Source organism: Paramormyrops kingsleyae, chromosome 3 (assembly GCF_048594095.1).
Source record: "Paramormyrops kingsleyae isolate MSU_618 chromosome 3, PKINGS_0.4, whole genome shotgun sequence".
Taxonomy (NCBI): Eukaryota; Metazoa; Chordata; class Actinopteri; order Osteoglossiformes; family Mormyridae; genus Paramormyrops; species Paramormyrops kingsleyae.
The window spans coordinates 22,486,281-22,503,175 of record NC_132799.1 but is presented as its reverse complement, the minus strand read 5'-3'; the positions used below and the strand labels follow the sequence as shown (position 1 = coordinate 22,503,175).

Sequence of the window (16,895 nt, the reverse complement as noted above, 5' to 3'; positions counted from 1 at the left end):
GAGAACATATCCCTCGGTTCTGCCTTCTTCATACAGCACAAACACAACGCAGTTACATATATATAGACCATTCCTCATTTCCCTCGTTGTATAGTTCCTGCACTATTGTAAATACCGCTTGCTCCTAGTTACCCGGTTGCAGTTATCTCATACATTTACATTGTGCATCACATAGGTAAAGTGTTATATACACTAGGTTAGAGGCGGGCACCACCCTTGTAAGTTTTATTTTTTAGCTAGAGTAGTGTAGTTAGGATTTTTCTTTAGAGACCATATACAACAGATTCTAAAACTTGGAGTAGGTATAGGGATGTTTTGTTCTGTTCTTTTCTTTGGTGCCGTCTATAAACCGAACCTGTCCTTGTACATGTCATCACCCTGCATTATATATACACCTAAACTATAGACATAACAGAGAACCACTTCAACATATTCCTGTTTTGTGTCACCTCTGTGTCCAGCTGTGGGTACCCCAATCTTTTTATATTCCAAGTTGTAACAAGGTATAACAAACACAATCCCTCTGCTTTCATGGGCACCTTGGTACGAACTCTATATGCCGATGATATCTCTGATGGAATGCGGATGGTTCCTCATGATACTGGAACAGCTGTTCCCCATTCACCCATTACATGGCAGCAAGTCTCTACTCATTGGCTAAGTTCTCATTGCGTTATGACTAGCTCGGAGGAGCCAGCAGGAAACCTCCTTCCCAAAAATATCCCACCCCGTCTGATTAAGGGGGGAAACACCCGGGGGTGGAGTCTCAAACAGAATCACTGACACACGTGGGCACATGAGCCCTGTGGAATATGTGATGTAGCTCTGCCATGGCAGGAGTCCATGCACATTAACATCTCACTTTAGAAAATATAGCATGTGCACAGAGTGTGGTGGGATTGTCAGAGGTGTGAGTGACAGAGGGCCAGGAGAGTTAGAGCTGTAGACAGAATAATCCAGTGACCAGCCTTTAATAACTCAAACTTTGACGTTACATGTTGTGCCTGGCTTTAACCCCGAACCAGAAAATGAAGGGTGAATAAATTAATATTAGCATTATTTTCCTTATTTTGTGCATTTAGTATGGTCTTTTTCCCCCCACAAAGAATACAAAATATTTTACTTTTTATTTTCTTTTCTCAAGGGTACAACAGCAGAATCTCGATTCCAAGAGCACCAAACTACATGCTGTCATAATTAAAGGCTTATCTACATGTAGCAGAGTGGTTCCCTCCCAATATGCTAATGTCCACTGATGGCTCCTTGCCCCAGGGTGTACTTACACATCCTGCACCACGATGTACTGGTGAGGCACCAAGCCATCAACTCCATTGTACCGTCCCTCCCACCAGTCGTTGGAGGCACGCTGGTATAGCAGCAAGGAGGCACCCTTCTTGAAGGACAGCTCGCGGGCTGAGCGGCCCATGTAGTCAAACTTGGCGATGGCTTCAATGGGCTCACTCTCTGGGGGCGGAGGGGGAAAACAATCCCATCACACTCCCAGTATGGCAAGTGCATGGCGGATGGAGCCCATGTGCTGCTTCTTTACGCTGTGGTTTTAAGGGAGAAATGGCTGATTAATGCAGGAGAGAGACTTGTAGAGAGAAACAGCTGGTACTGGGGTAGTGAGTCAGTCTCACATCAGGGGGATAAAAGTCCACCTGAATGGGAAATGGCAGAAGCCTGTGGATCAATACATGGGCCAGCTTCTTATAGCAAAATGTAAAAATTCTTCTTTTGCTGTATGAAGTCAGCCAATTCATGGGGGACTGTCATTGTAACATATGTGGTAGTTGACAGGGGAACTTTGGACAATGACAGAAGTAAGTGGTAAGAAATGCAGGAAGGACAAGGCACACACACACACACACACACACACAAATGCAGGACATTTTCAGTTAACATCACAGAGACACTAGGATCCAATAGAGATTCTAAATACTTGGCAGCATTAGAGCTATATAGGGGGCCAGTTGAGGGTCACAGAACAATGAGCAGGTCTACAAGTGACCAAACAGGAGAAGTGTGAAGAGCTCTGGAGGCACAGAGTACGGCCATCTCAGGGGCTCATACCCACAGCACAAACCCATCAGCCACACAGATACGCGTCAACTCCAGAGAAGAAACAGGGAAAAGGTATCAGTGAGATTAAGGACCTCCAGTCTGTGTGCTCATTATGCAAAGCTGTGCACAGTACCCAGAAACACCAGACAAAAATTGGCCTGGAACCCAGTCATCATTACCGAGGCACATTTCTGGCAAAATTCAGAGTGGGATTATGGGTCTAATCTGGACACTAAGAGGATGAGCAGAGAGATCTAACATCAGCAGAGGGTCCACTCCAACCTGGAGCAAAGCATTAAGAATGAGCATTAGGATTCTTACCAATCTTGCAATTAGGGATAATGGTGCGTGTGTTGGGGGGGCTCCTTTGGCTCTTATTACCATGGAAACAAGCCTCAGTCTAGGAGCTCTGGGAAGATTCCAAGTGCACACTTTAAAGGGGGGGCGGGCACCACTGCAGCTTGAACTCCTCCCACTTTGACTTTTGAACAGTGACACACCAGCAATGAGCGCTATTCTCCAGGAGGGGCAGAAAATACAGCTTCCCCTCCTCCAGGTCACTTTACATGTTCCTGGTGTGCTGGAGTGTTTTACTTGAGCAGTGTCACCCACCCTTGCAGTTTCTGCGCCCAAGTTTCCAAAAATTCCTTTATCAGCAAACAGAATAAAACTGCAACACCTTCCTGGACTAATATCCTCTAAGCATAGTTGGGAGAAAAGAGATGTAAAATAAATAATGTTAATATGGTGATATGTAATGTAAGACATAATAAGAAGTGTCTCTCTAGAGCTGACTAGGACTCTGGCATTCAGGATCTCCTGCATGAGGAGTACACTAAGCAGATACGATTCACTGGGGTATAGAGACTGGGCACAGCCGGGTGTTTTTTCCAAAATGATAACATGCTGCATTTCATATTGCATTGGTGTGAGATGTCCCACTGAAATGGCTCCCACGACCACACCCAGAGACAAACCCACTAACATATGGACACACCTACAGGAACGTGTGACCGCACCTACAGAAACACACAGAATCACCCAGTGATACAACAACCATACCCAGAGACACCCAGAAAGAGGGTGCCAAAATTCTGTCAGGGGCCACCAGGCATGGGTCAGCAATCCAGTGAGTGACTGAGGGGGTGCAGGTGAATATACATACCATCCTCGCTTGTATGTGTGTCCCCATCCTGGTACAACTCGTCAAGGGTGCCATGCTCACTATAGGGACTATCACTGTAAGAAACAAAGGAGAATTAGGCATTTAATGCTGCAAACACACCAGCATTAGGAGCAGTGTTAACATGACTACAGAAGCAAAGGGACTATCTGCTCTGCATGCTGTAAAACTGTCCACCTCAAATTTCAGCTCAGTCTGTGTTTTGTCCTTTGCTAATTCAGGCATATGTCAGATGGCTGCATTTGTGCACAAATAGCCCCCAACTCGTCCCCACAAAAACGCTTCACATTCACCTTCCAATCCTGTATCCTACCCAACAGCGTGTACCCAGATGCAAAGTCAAGCCTATTAATCTACCCCCACCCCCAGATCATTTAAGTCACCAGGCTCCAAAGACAGGAACCACTAATGCTTGCCCCACACACAATACTTGCCCCAGCCCCCACCCAAAGCCAAAACTCTCACCAGTAGTCACCCCCTGCCATACACTTCTCATACACGGGTCCTTCCAACTCCTTGGAGTCAGGAAATATGGTCTCATGGTGGATGATGATGGTCTTGACAATCTCGTTGACATGTGCCTGGCAGGACACCTGGTCCTGGATGTCGGGGGTGGGCATCAGTGTGGGTCCGAAGCAGATGGCCAGGTTGTATGGGTCCATCATATTCTCATCGCTGTACTGGGATAAGCTGTGGAGGGTGCAGTGAGAACTGGAATCAGTATCAAAAGCTCCACCAATGGCTGCCTGACATAGAGTGGCTAATTTGTCTTCTTCAAACCTGCATCTTTAAAGTCTTAACAGTCTTGACATTATTTCACAGTAGAATACAGTTATGCCTCCCTTAATTTCATGATCACTGCACAAAGCCTATCAGGGTTTAATTTAAAAGGTCTGTCAATGCTCTCACATCACATACAGTATTTATAGGCCTTTCATCTTCATGTACTCTCTGCTTTAAGAGGGATAGGGCTGGTAACTCTTACCAACACCTTCATACTCGTTGGTATTCCAGCTCAAACAAGAACTCACAAACACTAACACAGTGTTGCTAAAATAAGCCTCATTAGTGAATGAGCCAACATAGCACCCAGCTTTCCACCACAATGTCACAGACAGCTTTTCATGACACTCACTGGTTCAGGAAGGAGAAAAGGTAGCGCATCAGTATGAGGACGGACCTTGGCAGGGTCACCAGAATGTTTCGGATGTACAGGGCTCTCTCATAAAGATTCTCCATTCCTGTTGTTGGGGTACAGCGTGTTAGTGAGGATGGTGGCGACTTTAATTCTGTTAACATATAGTTCTTTACACGGCACTAACAGCAATCAGAAATGATAAATACCCATGATGAGCAAGTCACAGAGGGACTGATAAAACAACAGACTGATTGATAAACTGAGAACGACTGACTGACTGTGTGTGAGGCCGTAACTGCCTGGAACAGGCTGTGTCTGGCTCTGTAGCAAAGAAATACAAGCACAACAAATCCTGCAAATTTTCCTGTCCTGATGAATCACATGACCTTCAAGGGCAATTCATCAGCTGGGTTCCTGTGCTCTAATTGGACTGACAGGGTGCTTTGCTGGGCTGCATATTTAATGACGATTTTCCATCTGATTCCGTTCTTTCACAAAGACTTGCTGGGCTTGTCCCGGCTTCCAAAAATAAAACTTGCTGTTAAAATGAAGACCAGTGGTCTCAGGACTAACCCTGGAGATCCCAAATAAAAGATTTATAGAGCAGGAATGAAGTTGCTTTATAGCACACATGGGAAGCTTTGGACTGAATGACTCTGCATCCTTAGTAATGATTGGAAAAAGTTCCAGTCTAGTTTGATGTAGGTCCTATTTGATGTAGGTTTGTCATAAAATGACAGCTTTCAATTACATACCACAATACATAATTTTTTAACTGGAGAAGATGCACAAAAATGAATTTAATGCTTCTATTTCAATCATTAACCATGAGTGCACTACATAAAGAAAGTCCACTGAAACTTCAATATGTGTCTACAGCATATTACTCAACATTGTTTTTGCCAATATTTAGATATGATAAACAATATTGTTTACATATATATAACAAGGCAACACACCCAGAAAATGAACTAATAAACTTATGATAACAGTAGGATAAGTGTACACCACCCGAATAAGAGATGAGATTATCAACACTGGGTATTATTAACTACCTTCCAGGAGACACAAGATATGAATCAAACGTCATCAGTGTTTGTCTGTAATGACTGCGATTAGGCTTTTCACAAGGTGCTGTATCTTAAAGATGAAACTCAGTGATAGTAAACAAGGTAAATAAAAGAAAGTCAGACAATAAAATGGTTTACATATCTACTGGAACACTGTCCTCTGCTCCCACTAGCATTGAGAAGGGTGCACCATCCAGACCTTGCCTAGAGCAGGTCATGCCACCAAAGTGGAAGACTAAGCCAGGAGGAAGGTGATCATAAATGCAACTGAGAATCCAAAGGCCAGTTCTAAGGATTCTTAGGCATTTATGTCATAGGATGATCAATCAATGTGTGCATGTTAGAACTAGCAGAGTTGTATGGGACGGTGCCCAAACCAGAACAAATGGAATCAGGGAACCTATAACGAGGCTTAATTCAGATCCTGAAAATCAACTCTCTGGGGATTCTGGACTGGTGGAGGAAGGCTTTGCAGTCTGATGAAACTAAGATGGAACTTTTCAAAACCTTTAAAAACATTGTCTGGCAAACATGGAACAGCATGTCATGCTGTGCTGCAGGATCGGGGGGGTGCTTCTCTTCATTAGACGAGGCATGTGTGTGGCAAGAAAGAATGGCGGCTGGTGCCAACAGATATGCCAGGAAAGTCTGCTATACTCTTCGGGCGCTTTTCCACCGCACAAAGTATGGTACTTTCGGTACGATAAAGTTCCAGTACCGGAAATGCCAAACCAGCTGGGGTACTTCTTTGGTACTTCGGTACTTTGGGGTGGGTATTTGCTGTCGGTTGGTTATGCAAATAGCCTGCCACTGAAACACAAAATATACACAGCAAACAGCGAGAAACTAAATAAAAACCAGTAGAAACAAAAATATTTTTAAAAAAGTAAAACGGAAGGATGAACAAACGAGGAAACAGGCTTTAATCGCCATATGGTCGGATGAACAGATCCAGCGGGATTTGGATGACACGACTTGGAATAAAAAAGTATTTGCCGTAATAGCAAGCCGTTTGGAAGAAATGGGGCACACGCGAAACACCGAACAGTGCCGCTTGAAAATCAAAAAACTTAAGCAGGCCGGACTACAGGAAAGTGAAGGATCATAATGTTTTAACATATTTGAATTCAACAAAAGAAATACCGTGTCGCGCTTTGTGATGATGTCAGTCAGGGGCGATCACTGATGATGTCTTTTGGCACTGGTACCAGTTTTTACGCCAGTGGAAAACCGACACAAAAGAAGTACCATACTTTTGGTACTTTATGGAAGTACCGAAAGTACGGTACCTGGTGCAGTGGAAAAGCGCCCTTCCAGAAAATGTCTTCTTCATTTACCATTTAACACAATAATGGGCTAAAGCAAAAACAAAAAAAAGAGAGGTAAATGTCTTGCAGAGACCCAATCAAACCCCAGGCCTCAACACAACGCAAAAACCCACTAAGTGGCTTAAAGATGGGGGAGAATTTGGGGGAGAACTTGATTGAATTTTCTTTAGTCTAGGGGTGCAGAGCTTAGTAGAATAGGTGTACACCTCCCCGAATAACAGATTACATTATCAGCAATGGCTATTACTAATGGCTAATATCTATCCATAAAAGTGGTCTTTGGATTTCTGAGTGAAGAGCTGCTTAGCTATTACTCGGGTGTCAATCGCTCCATCTAGCACATTCTCTGTGCTTTAAATTACACCACTTTTTTTTTACTGTCTGTCAGGTTTAGTAACATGCTCCATTAGCCCGCCACACGGTGCTGGTCCAGCTAACAAAGAGAATGAAAGGCTCCCTGTCATGGCAGCCCAACTGGTTTTCTCAGGACGGTCCCCATCTGCCACAGGTTGTCCATAACAGAGGATCCAGCTCAGAACAGCATGTCACCGTCGGGGAATCCCTGCATGGTGCCAACATCCATAGACATAGGAGAAAAGCAGAGCCCTCTGGGATAGCTCCACCCTCCCCAAATAATAAAAAAAAACAACTCCATCCACAAGGACCAGCCGTTCACCGTTCACTATGAATCACTTACAAACCCAGCCTACAAACACAGAAGCTCAAATAACCAACCCACAGCTGCTCTGAACAGGCAGCTTCCTGCATTTCACTCTGATTACCCATCATCAACCCACAAGTCCCCAGTCAGCCAGCCCAAGATGTGCAAAACCATGATCAGCTGTGGCTAAAGGAATGACACTTTATTACAGAAGAAAATGCTTTATTTAGGAAGAAAATCACTCACTGTTACCCTACCAGCTGACGAATGAGAGCATCTTTCCAAATTACCGCTGTTAAATTCATGCATTAGGCTGCCCCTGAATGTTTCATCACTCATATGTAACTGAAGCTACAGGTGGCAGACAGAGACACACAGAGACATTCAGAAAGAGACACATGCGCTATGCTTAAGCCACACACACCCTCAGACATCCCAGATTCAGAGACACCAATGCGGAGGTACTTACTGACACAGGAAATCAGGTCATTGAATCTTTCTTTGGGAAAGAGTGGGTTTTCCAAGCCCCGGAAGTAGAGCTTTAGAACCCCAGCCACTGAGTTGATGTCATGGTTGTTCTCATCATCTGTCAGTGGGTCGTTGCCTAAGGAAAATTACAAGTCCAGATGATGCAGTACCTCATTGAGTAATTTAACTAATGGGCTGAAACAAAGGCAAATGGACCTACTGGGGTGCTGATGCCTATGAATCGCTCTCAGTCTCGCAATACCTCTTGACCAAGTTTGACGCGCAAAAGCTGTATTCCTGTGTTCAGTGTGAATTTTTTTTGTGCTTTATCTACAGTATATTTAGTGATACAGTAATCATGGCCCCTAAGAAAGTGAACAATGATAGTAGCAAACCAAACAGGAAAGTGGTGAGAGTAACTGTAGAACTAAGATCGAATTTTGAGTTGAATATTCCCATAAGAAATAATGTAAATTAATTTAATCCATTCCAGTCCCCCAAATGATTGTCTATAAGTTATCTACCTACCTACCTAATGATAAAAAACATTAATAGTCAATAGAAACCTAATACACACATGAAAAAGCAGACATACAAAAGCAATAAACATGAAATAAATGACAATCCCATACTCCGAAGCAAGAGCAGACACACGTGCACCACCTTCAAGTATCACTATAATTTTTCTTTTTATATAGCAACTCGACCAGCCTTCTGGAATGAATAAAGTTTGTGTTCCAAGAAACCACTGTATTCATTTATTCATATTTCACTTTTTTTTCCTAAAGAAAATATACTGTTACTACTGCGTGTTAATTTGCCTCAAAACACGAAGGACAAAAATTTTCCGTTTTATGACCTTAAACTCAAAGCTGCTGATGATTTCCATCTTAGTCACATCTAAATATACGACCGTGTCCAAAGAGAGTAAAGCTGGATGTGACAGGACATCTGCCGAACTTCAGTGAGGACTCGTATTTCTGACATCTTGGCATTAGCATTTGGCAGTGGCAGCAGCTGCAGATCCATCCCCCACCTCGCTCAAACGAGTTCTTGATGTCGTTAACTTCCACCTGGGACCCGGACACCCGGAATATGCCCTGGTGCTGAAGGCCTGTGGTGCAGTGGGACAGAAAACGTGATCAGACCCCAGTAGACAGACGGTGTACACTCACAGACACACAGCCGTTTGCTCCCCGCTGCTTTGTGCGAGATAATGAGAAAAGGCACCTGAGTCTCTTCACCTGTACAGGTGGCTCATAACGGGAACCAGCAGAAGGCTACTGAGACAAATCAGCCTGAGGCTGCCTCAGTGCTGTTCCCTGATGGTGAGGCCATGGCTATGGACTGACATACAGTGATGATCGAGTTTAATTATTTTCACATGTGCTTCACTTAGTTACAATCTGTAAATGGACAGTTAATTCCTACTGAATGGCTAAAAATAGATAAAGAGCATTTCCACACAGTAAAACCATCATTCACAGTCCAGAAGGCAGTTTAAGACAAGCGAATGCCAGCCTAGTTTAACCTGCCTGAAGTTATTCCTACACCTACAAGTTACAAAATGCTTCAGTATCAGAGCATGTGAGTGGAGCGTGAGCGAGGAGCGGAGTGGGCGGAATTTGGTCAGAGCGCGGAGCGGTTTTTTAAATAAGGCTGGAACGGTCGCTTTGTCTCGCTACAATTTCGCTCCAATACCGCTCACACTACGATTCTGAGGCGTGCCCAAATCTACCCAGAATTCATCTGTACAATTATCAAGACTGCTACACAAATTGGCCAAGATGGAATTCGCAAAGTATTTCACCAAGGGCGTAAATCATACAAGTGTACTATTCTTATCAAACGTATAGATGACAATAATGTACAGCAAGAACAACAATGTGGTGAAACTGTTTCAGTGAGTAAAGATTCACTTTGGAATCACTTTTCTCAGAAACATGAGTGTGCTACGCGAACAGGCGGAAGCCAGAGCAAAACGCGAGCAAGTTTTCTATGTTTGTAGCATATCAAGACTATAAAGTAAATTAAAGTATAAAAGCCTATAAATAAATATTGGTAATCAAATTCGTTTTGTCATTCAAAGTAGGTCTAATAGGATTTTTTTTTTAAATTTCACGTAACGCTTTCAGTGAAATTTTATTTTATAGAGACGCAGCAGCAGCATCAACAGAAAAAAATTGAGGAATTTAAAACGTGCCTGTATATTCTTTATGCTATTAAGCCCACTGATTCCTTTATTTTTAAGCCTATTCTTGTGTGGAATGCCATTGTCAAACCTGTGTGGAATGCCATTGCCAAACCTTGTTGCCTATAAGTTGCTTAAAAATAAATATTTTCTGTTCTGACTGGCAATGTTGCCGTTGCTCATATTTCTTTATGATATAAGGCTTCGGTTTATGATGACATTTGTTAGGCATGCAGAATATTTGTCCCTCTTAAATTGGAGCGAGCGTAGAGCGATTTGACTGGAGCGGGAGGAAATTTTAGTGGAGCGAGTAGCGGTGTTGAGCGGAGAAGCTTAGTGCGAATTAGAGCGGAGGAGCGGGCGGAGCCAACAGCCTCGTGAGCAAGGAGCGGAAATTCTCAATGCTCCACTCCGCTCATATGCTCTGTTCAGTATACAAGATACAAAGCTATTTATACATCTTTGGTAAAGTTGACAACACCCAAACTTACCATAGAGATTAATGAAGCGGACGCAGCTCTCAACCAGACAAGGGATTGCTTGGCCAGAGTCCTTAAAAAACAATTAAGAGTGTATAATAGGGGCGCGTTCAGTAATAACATGGCAAAAGAAGTCTGAAATCTGAAAGAGGCAACTCTTCTGCAATGGAGCGGAGCAACATTTTCCTTCATTAATCTTTATTCATTGGTGGCCTCCATTTTTATTGTGGTCATAACTTTAATAGATCATCAAATAAAATGCTCCCAGGATTAACAGACTTAAATGACAGGTGCACACAGCAGGAAACTGAATCAGCTAAATGTGCGTGTTTTATAGGATCTTTTGCTGTCAGATGTTAGCCCTGCTGTCCGACACAGTACCATCCCTACACGGGCTGGGCCAGTCACCCAGCATCAAGGATCAGAACTTTAAAAATGCATGAGAAACCGATTGCCATCACAGAGTAAACTGTGACACAGTGCAGTATGAAAGAAGCCATGTTAGCTTACGTATGATGTGTAAAATAGCAGCTTCATGAGACTGGGGTATACACTGATCTAGTGGATACCGTCTGGATTTGTGGACTTCTACATGTTTTTAGTTTTTTAAATGCAAAGACAGGGGTCAGTCGTAGCAGTGCTGCTATGGGACGAAATGGAAAAGAGGGAGCTGAGAGAAGGAAACGGGAAGTGTGGAAAGGGAAACAGGAATTGCATAAAAGGAAACAGAAATTGCAGACTTTACCTGGTTTCTGGAGTGAGAGTTCCGTCGGCTACGGCTACATGTTGAGATGAGGCAGAAGTGAAAAAGGGAGCAGATCAAACACGATTCTCTGTCCAATAGTAGAAAATGACCGAGCTTCACTTTGCTAATAAGGGCAGTAATAATAATAACTAATCCATCCATCTTCTAACTGTTTGTCCTGGTCATGGCCTGGAGCATATCGCAGGCAGTACATGGCACTGCAGATGGGATTCCAGAATAATAATAATAAGAACAATAACAATAATAATGAATAGTGAGCACATCCCTCGAGTGCGTGTCTATTTCATTCATGCTCCCCAAACTCACTGACTGTCAGCTTTTTGGGGGCCAGCATTGCACTTCTCTTGGTTTGCTGGCTCTCTGAGAATTTGTCAGAGACACGCCACACTCCATACTTTGTGTGTGTGTGAGAGAGAGAGATTCCAGGTAGCAATTTTATTATTTGCTATCTTTTTCTGGCAAGCAAAAATTGTATACATAACAGTATACCTAACCATTTATTTCTTGTATGCACACTTCATACAAAAACACGATAGGGCAGCATTTCATCAATAAGGTATATTTTCTCACTGATGTATTACAACATGTACGCTCCTACTCTGTTCTATTGCCCAACTCCCAGAGGATACCAATGCAATGTGTTTTGTTATAACATAGTAGTCTACCAAAATGCCTCTACTTACGAACTTTCAACTTATGAACTTTCAGACATACGAACGAAGAGGTCTGCAAACCTGCGTGAAGTTGCCCCCCCATCTGTTTCAGATTTCAACCAAACTGGTCTCAATCATATGTGCCGTTAAAATTTTTGTTTGTGCTGCTTTAGTTTCTGAGATATTAATGTTGTTTACATGGTCACGTGACACCAGCGTGAAGTTAGCCCCCCATTTGCATCTGATTTCCACCAAACCGATCGCAATCGTTTGTGCCGGTTTGTGCCGTTAAAACTGTCCTTTGTGCTGCTTCCGTGCAGAGATATTGCTTATTTACTTAGTCATGTGACTCCGCGGTTAAGTTAGCCCCCCATTTGCCTCCGAATCAGTCTCAATAGTTTGTGCCGTTTAAAAGTTGTCTGTACTGTTATTTTTCTGAGTTATACCTCTTACGTGATCGCCGTATAGTGCTCAGGCTCGTGTTTCTCATGTTAACGGAAGGTGGAGCGTTTGATGACTCCACGGCAAAGCTGTACGTACTTTGTCAGCCTCACCAGCCAGATAACGCATTTCAAGATCGTGCTGAATAAATTCAGGTTCTCAGCGGCTAACATCCATATGCTTTTCATATGTAGCACTTTGTTTGGTTGAAATCTGAAACATATGGGGGGCCAATTTCACGCAGGTCCAAATTGTGTTCGTTGGGCTCCCGTTTCCTGTCCGTCACATCAGTTGTTTTTTCTGTGTGCTAATTCCACCTAGTACAACTTCTGGCCGGTACTCCAGCCGGTACTCCATCCACGCAGCAGCGTAGCGTGTGTACTCCCAGCATCCTAGTTCTTTGTACTTGCGTATACCATTAAAATGATGTTGAATAACGACTTACGAACATTTCAAGTTACGAACGGCCGTTCGTAACGTATGTCGTTTGTAAGTAGAGGAGCGTCTGTATTAAGGATCAACTTGAGTGACACTAAATAGATATATTACATTGACACATAAATATTACAATTTATATATGTGTGATAATAATCCAATTTGAGCAGGGTGTCAACTGTCAATGTGACAACACCATAGCGACCAATAATGGCAGGCATCAACATGCCACATTCAGAGCAGCCAGCATTCAAGTCCCCTAAATTTCATTTTTGACAGGAGCACAGAAAACTCAAAAGAGAAAATTTTAACCAGTCTGTAGCTCAAAGCTTTGTTGTCTACTCTCATTTCCTAGCCATCAGGAATCAAGGAGTCAATTCTTTTTGGACTCCTGTGTGAGTGCTTCACTCCTGGTTGTCTCCCAATAAGCATTCACCTTACTGAGGTACCACAAACCAGAGGAAAGATTGAGAGTCTTTCTGGGGTCACCATGCTTTATGCTGCATCCCTGTACTACAGTAAATTTCTGACACAGCATAGTTTGGGAGCGGTCTGATGAGGCCTGTGACTGAAGTTATCCTGCCCTAGTGCTGATATTTAGCAGACAACTTTTTCAGTTAGTGCCTGGGGAGATCCTTCATAGTATCTCTATCTCTCTCTCTCACACACACACATGCGCGCACATATTTGTAATTATATCTTTGTGGGGACTCTCCATTCATTTCTGTGAGGATATCATTAATCCCAACATGACGACCTTAATCCCAACCCAGCCCTAACCTTATCCATAAGTAATCAAATAAAGTACGAGACTTTTGGCATTTTTAGGTTTTTGATTGCGTTCACTGATCTTTGTGGGGACCTGAAAAATTGTCCCCATAACATCAAAATAACTGGTTTTTATTACATTGTGGGGGAACATTTGGTCCCCTCAATGTAATATATACATATATACACACACACACACATATAATATGTGCCTTGTGAAGCACATGTGTCAAGGTTGGCTAGAAACTCAGTGGGAAATAAAACTATCATGACACACTCACACTGAGGAGAGTATATTACATTTCAAAATTTCAAAAAGGCTTATAAAACCTAATAAAGACCTGTAAACATACCAAGAAGTGCTTGAGGAAAACAGCTCTTTAGAAGGCTCTGCAAGCTAACCATGGTTGTAGTAACAAAATGTAACATGCAGCTTCAGCTGCAACTGCAGGAATGGGGAACGATGCTCTTTGGAGAAGCACCACAAGTAATTTAAAGGTTAAAGAATGGGAGCACTAAGGGAGAATTAATGCTGTTCACAATGAAAGCAGAGACTCCTGGATTGTACTGAAAGCAGAATCTCTCTTTGCCTCTCACCTGGTAGTCATGTGCTCAGGCCGATGACCTGGAGATAGGGAGAAGATACAGTCTCGAGCGTACCGCATGGTATACACATAAATGCATACATTCCTATCATTGTGGGGACTCTCCATTCATTTCTAAGGGCATAAGCATGATAACCAACTTTAACCCTTATCTAGCCCAAACCTTAAACATAATGATGCTTCTCCACTGTCACCAAGAACAGAGCTGTGCTGCAAATTGGTGGTTTTCCATTGCAAGGTTTGCGAGCCGAAGCCAAGGCATAACCATGCTGACATGGCCCTACTTACAGTACTAGCTGGTTGCATCACTACTATCTAATGGTTTGAAATGCACAAAGATATCAGTGTTCTATGCATGGATTACCTGAAGGAAATCCAGTATGTCCTTTATATTATTCATTATTAGTAGTATCACACATCACGATGCATTGGTGCGTTCCGAAAAACTCGGAACTTGAAAATTTAGAACCTCCTACTTTATAACGTACTATAGACAGCTGAACAGAATGGATTCATAATGCAAATTTACGCAACTGAATCCTAACTGTGCTAGTGTTTTATGCTAACACGGCAATTCTCACAGACATGCTAGTGGAAATTAGCACACAGTAAATCATGATGTACACCACGTGAACAGTAAATAGGCGTTTCTTCGGTTTTATGTCCACAATACTCTTACTGAGCCAACCTTTCTGAACTGGAAAACTAGTCCCTCTTTGCGGTACGGTATGGGTACAGCTCGGTTCCTGTATGCCAGAAGAAACATGCTATAATTAACCAAACAAAATACAAGACATTTACCTATTTGAGTTTTTTAACTGCATTCACTGGAAAAGGTCTCCATACACACAGTCCAAAGAAGAGTTGGTCCCCACAATGTGACACCGGGTCAGACATAAAGAGAAGAGGCATGGCAATGGTTACCTTCTCCAAGAGTCCTCTTCAGCAGATCGTGCTTAGCCTGAAGCTTGGAGATCAAGTTACTGCCCTCCATAAACTCGCGGAACTTCTGTTGGAAGCAGAGTACAGCTAAGTAGCGAGAGCTGTTTGGCTGTCAACAAGATTGTAAACACTGCCGGGGTGATGGACATAGAAGACTTGATTTTTCTCTCTACGGCACCCAAAACAGCCTTTGCTTTATTAGAGTTCATTGCGTTCATTGGGTTCAAATTAGTGTCATTTGCAGTAACACCAGGGAACGCTCACCATGAAGTAGAACTGCTCAGTCTCCTGTTGGTTGGCACGCCTCTTTGCCATGCTTGGCTTGCTGAGGTATGTCTCGGATACAGCTGATTTAACTGACTCTGTGGAGCGGCTGTGGTGAAAACTCTCAGAAACATCATAGTCTTCCACAGATACCATGTCTTGGATGGTGGTCAGGGTGGCCTCCAGTGTCTTCTTGATCTGTGTGTGAATGTTGATGGAGACAATTGTACTGGCCTGAACAGAGGCTACTTTAATTGGTCAGATGACAACAAACACCAGTGTTATGTCATGGTTAACCCTTTTCTAAATTGTGTTTCTTGTTTCACAAAAATGACCTAAAGACAGCCATGTGGCATCTCTCATTGTTTTTCACAAAGAGACATTCAAATCCTATGCCAGACTAATTTGAAAGGCAGTATATAAGCTCTGATCCCATCCTACTGCAAGGGAGACACATTGAGCAATATAATCAGATGTACAACAGAACATTAGGCTTCTTGTTGCAGAAAGAAAACCCAGGTGAAACCCAAAGAATCGCATGCAAAACTTAGACACTCAGATCGAGAACTCGAAGCCCTAGCAAACATTTGTAGGATCACACATGCACATATCAGAGGGCTTAAATTCCAGGTGGCCTGAGACAAGGCCGAGCCTGGTACGAGAGGCACCAAAGGGGGGTTTACACATATAAACACACACAAACACACACAGATAACAAGGGAGGCCAGCACTCCAACTTTTATTGCCCAAAGATTTAGGGACCTACAGACAAGCAGAGTGGACCTAATGGACAGGGGTCCCTCGACTTGGCACACAACCCCCTCGCCAGATATCCTGTCTTGCATACCACTCACCGAACAGACCAACACCCTAAAGAAAGTTTCATTTAAGTTTGGCTTTTGTATACCGTGTATATTGATTTACTAACGACTACTAGTCTCAATATACAGATAGGTTATGTTTGTATGTGTCCTTAGACAATCTTAGTGTTTTGTGTGCCACCCTTATAACCATGTTCACGGAGTATCACCTATTTTACCCCTTTGCACTTGAACACATATAAATTTAAATAAATAGATAGGTATAGCTACCATTGTATATATGTTCTCATGGTATACCAGACGAATCTGGAAAATTTGTGTAACCGATGTGTTCTAACTTTTAGAGAGTCTTCTTTGTTAAAACCCCCCCTTCTCTTCCAACATTCCTTTGTGGTCCTTATCTGATCTTGGTGGACCGTCACCAAGTTTCTTTGTTCTAACATGCTATGTTAAAAGAACTGAATTAAGGTGTATCTTATCCATTCTGGAGAAGATGAATTGGCATAAGCCACACCAAACGAAATATGTTGTTTCCAGATGTGCAACTTATATTGATATTACCACAAACTAACGGCCACACCTATCTATGGATAAGATGTGCTGTTTGTAATAGGAATA

The 16,895-nt window shown here is 42.8% G+C and overlaps 1 protein-coding gene across 9 annotated transcripts in view; it reads right to left on the bottom strand.

Annotated features, from left to right (window-relative positions):
* LOC111860956 (SLIT-ROBO Rho GTPase-activating protein 1) overlaps nucleotides 1–16,895 on the bottom strand; it is a 145,888-nt gene that overhangs the window by 14,644 nt on the left and 114,349 nt on the right. For 8 of the 9 annotated variants that reach the window (XM_023845139.2, XM_072709863.1, XM_072709861.1 and 5 more), the window contains 11 exons: nucleotides 15,457–15,654; nucleotides 15,175–15,259; nucleotides 14,243–14,270; nucleotides 11,328–11,361; nucleotides 10,595–10,655; nucleotides 8,949–9,026; nucleotides 7,914–8,048; nucleotides 4,383–4,488; nucleotides 3,713–3,937; nucleotides 3,230–3,303; nucleotides 1,284–1,464 (listed from right to left, as the gene is read on the bottom strand). In XM_023845139.2, coding sequence (XP_023700907.1) covers nucleotides 1,284–1,464; nucleotides 3,230–3,303; nucleotides 3,713–3,937; nucleotides 4,383–4,488; nucleotides 7,914–8,048; nucleotides 8,949–9,026; nucleotides 10,595–10,655; nucleotides 11,328–11,361; nucleotides 14,243–14,270; nucleotides 15,175–15,259; nucleotides 15,457–15,654 — 1,205 coding nt within the window. Of the gene's footprint in view, nucleotides 1–1,283; nucleotides 1,551–3,229; nucleotides 3,304–3,712; nucleotides 3,938–4,382; nucleotides 4,489–7,913; nucleotides 8,049–8,948; nucleotides 9,027–10,594; nucleotides 10,656–11,327; nucleotides 11,362–14,242; nucleotides 14,271–15,174; nucleotides 15,260–15,456; nucleotides 15,655–16,895 lie in introns of those variants that run through there. The other variant, XM_072709868.1, reaches the window with a different exon arrangement.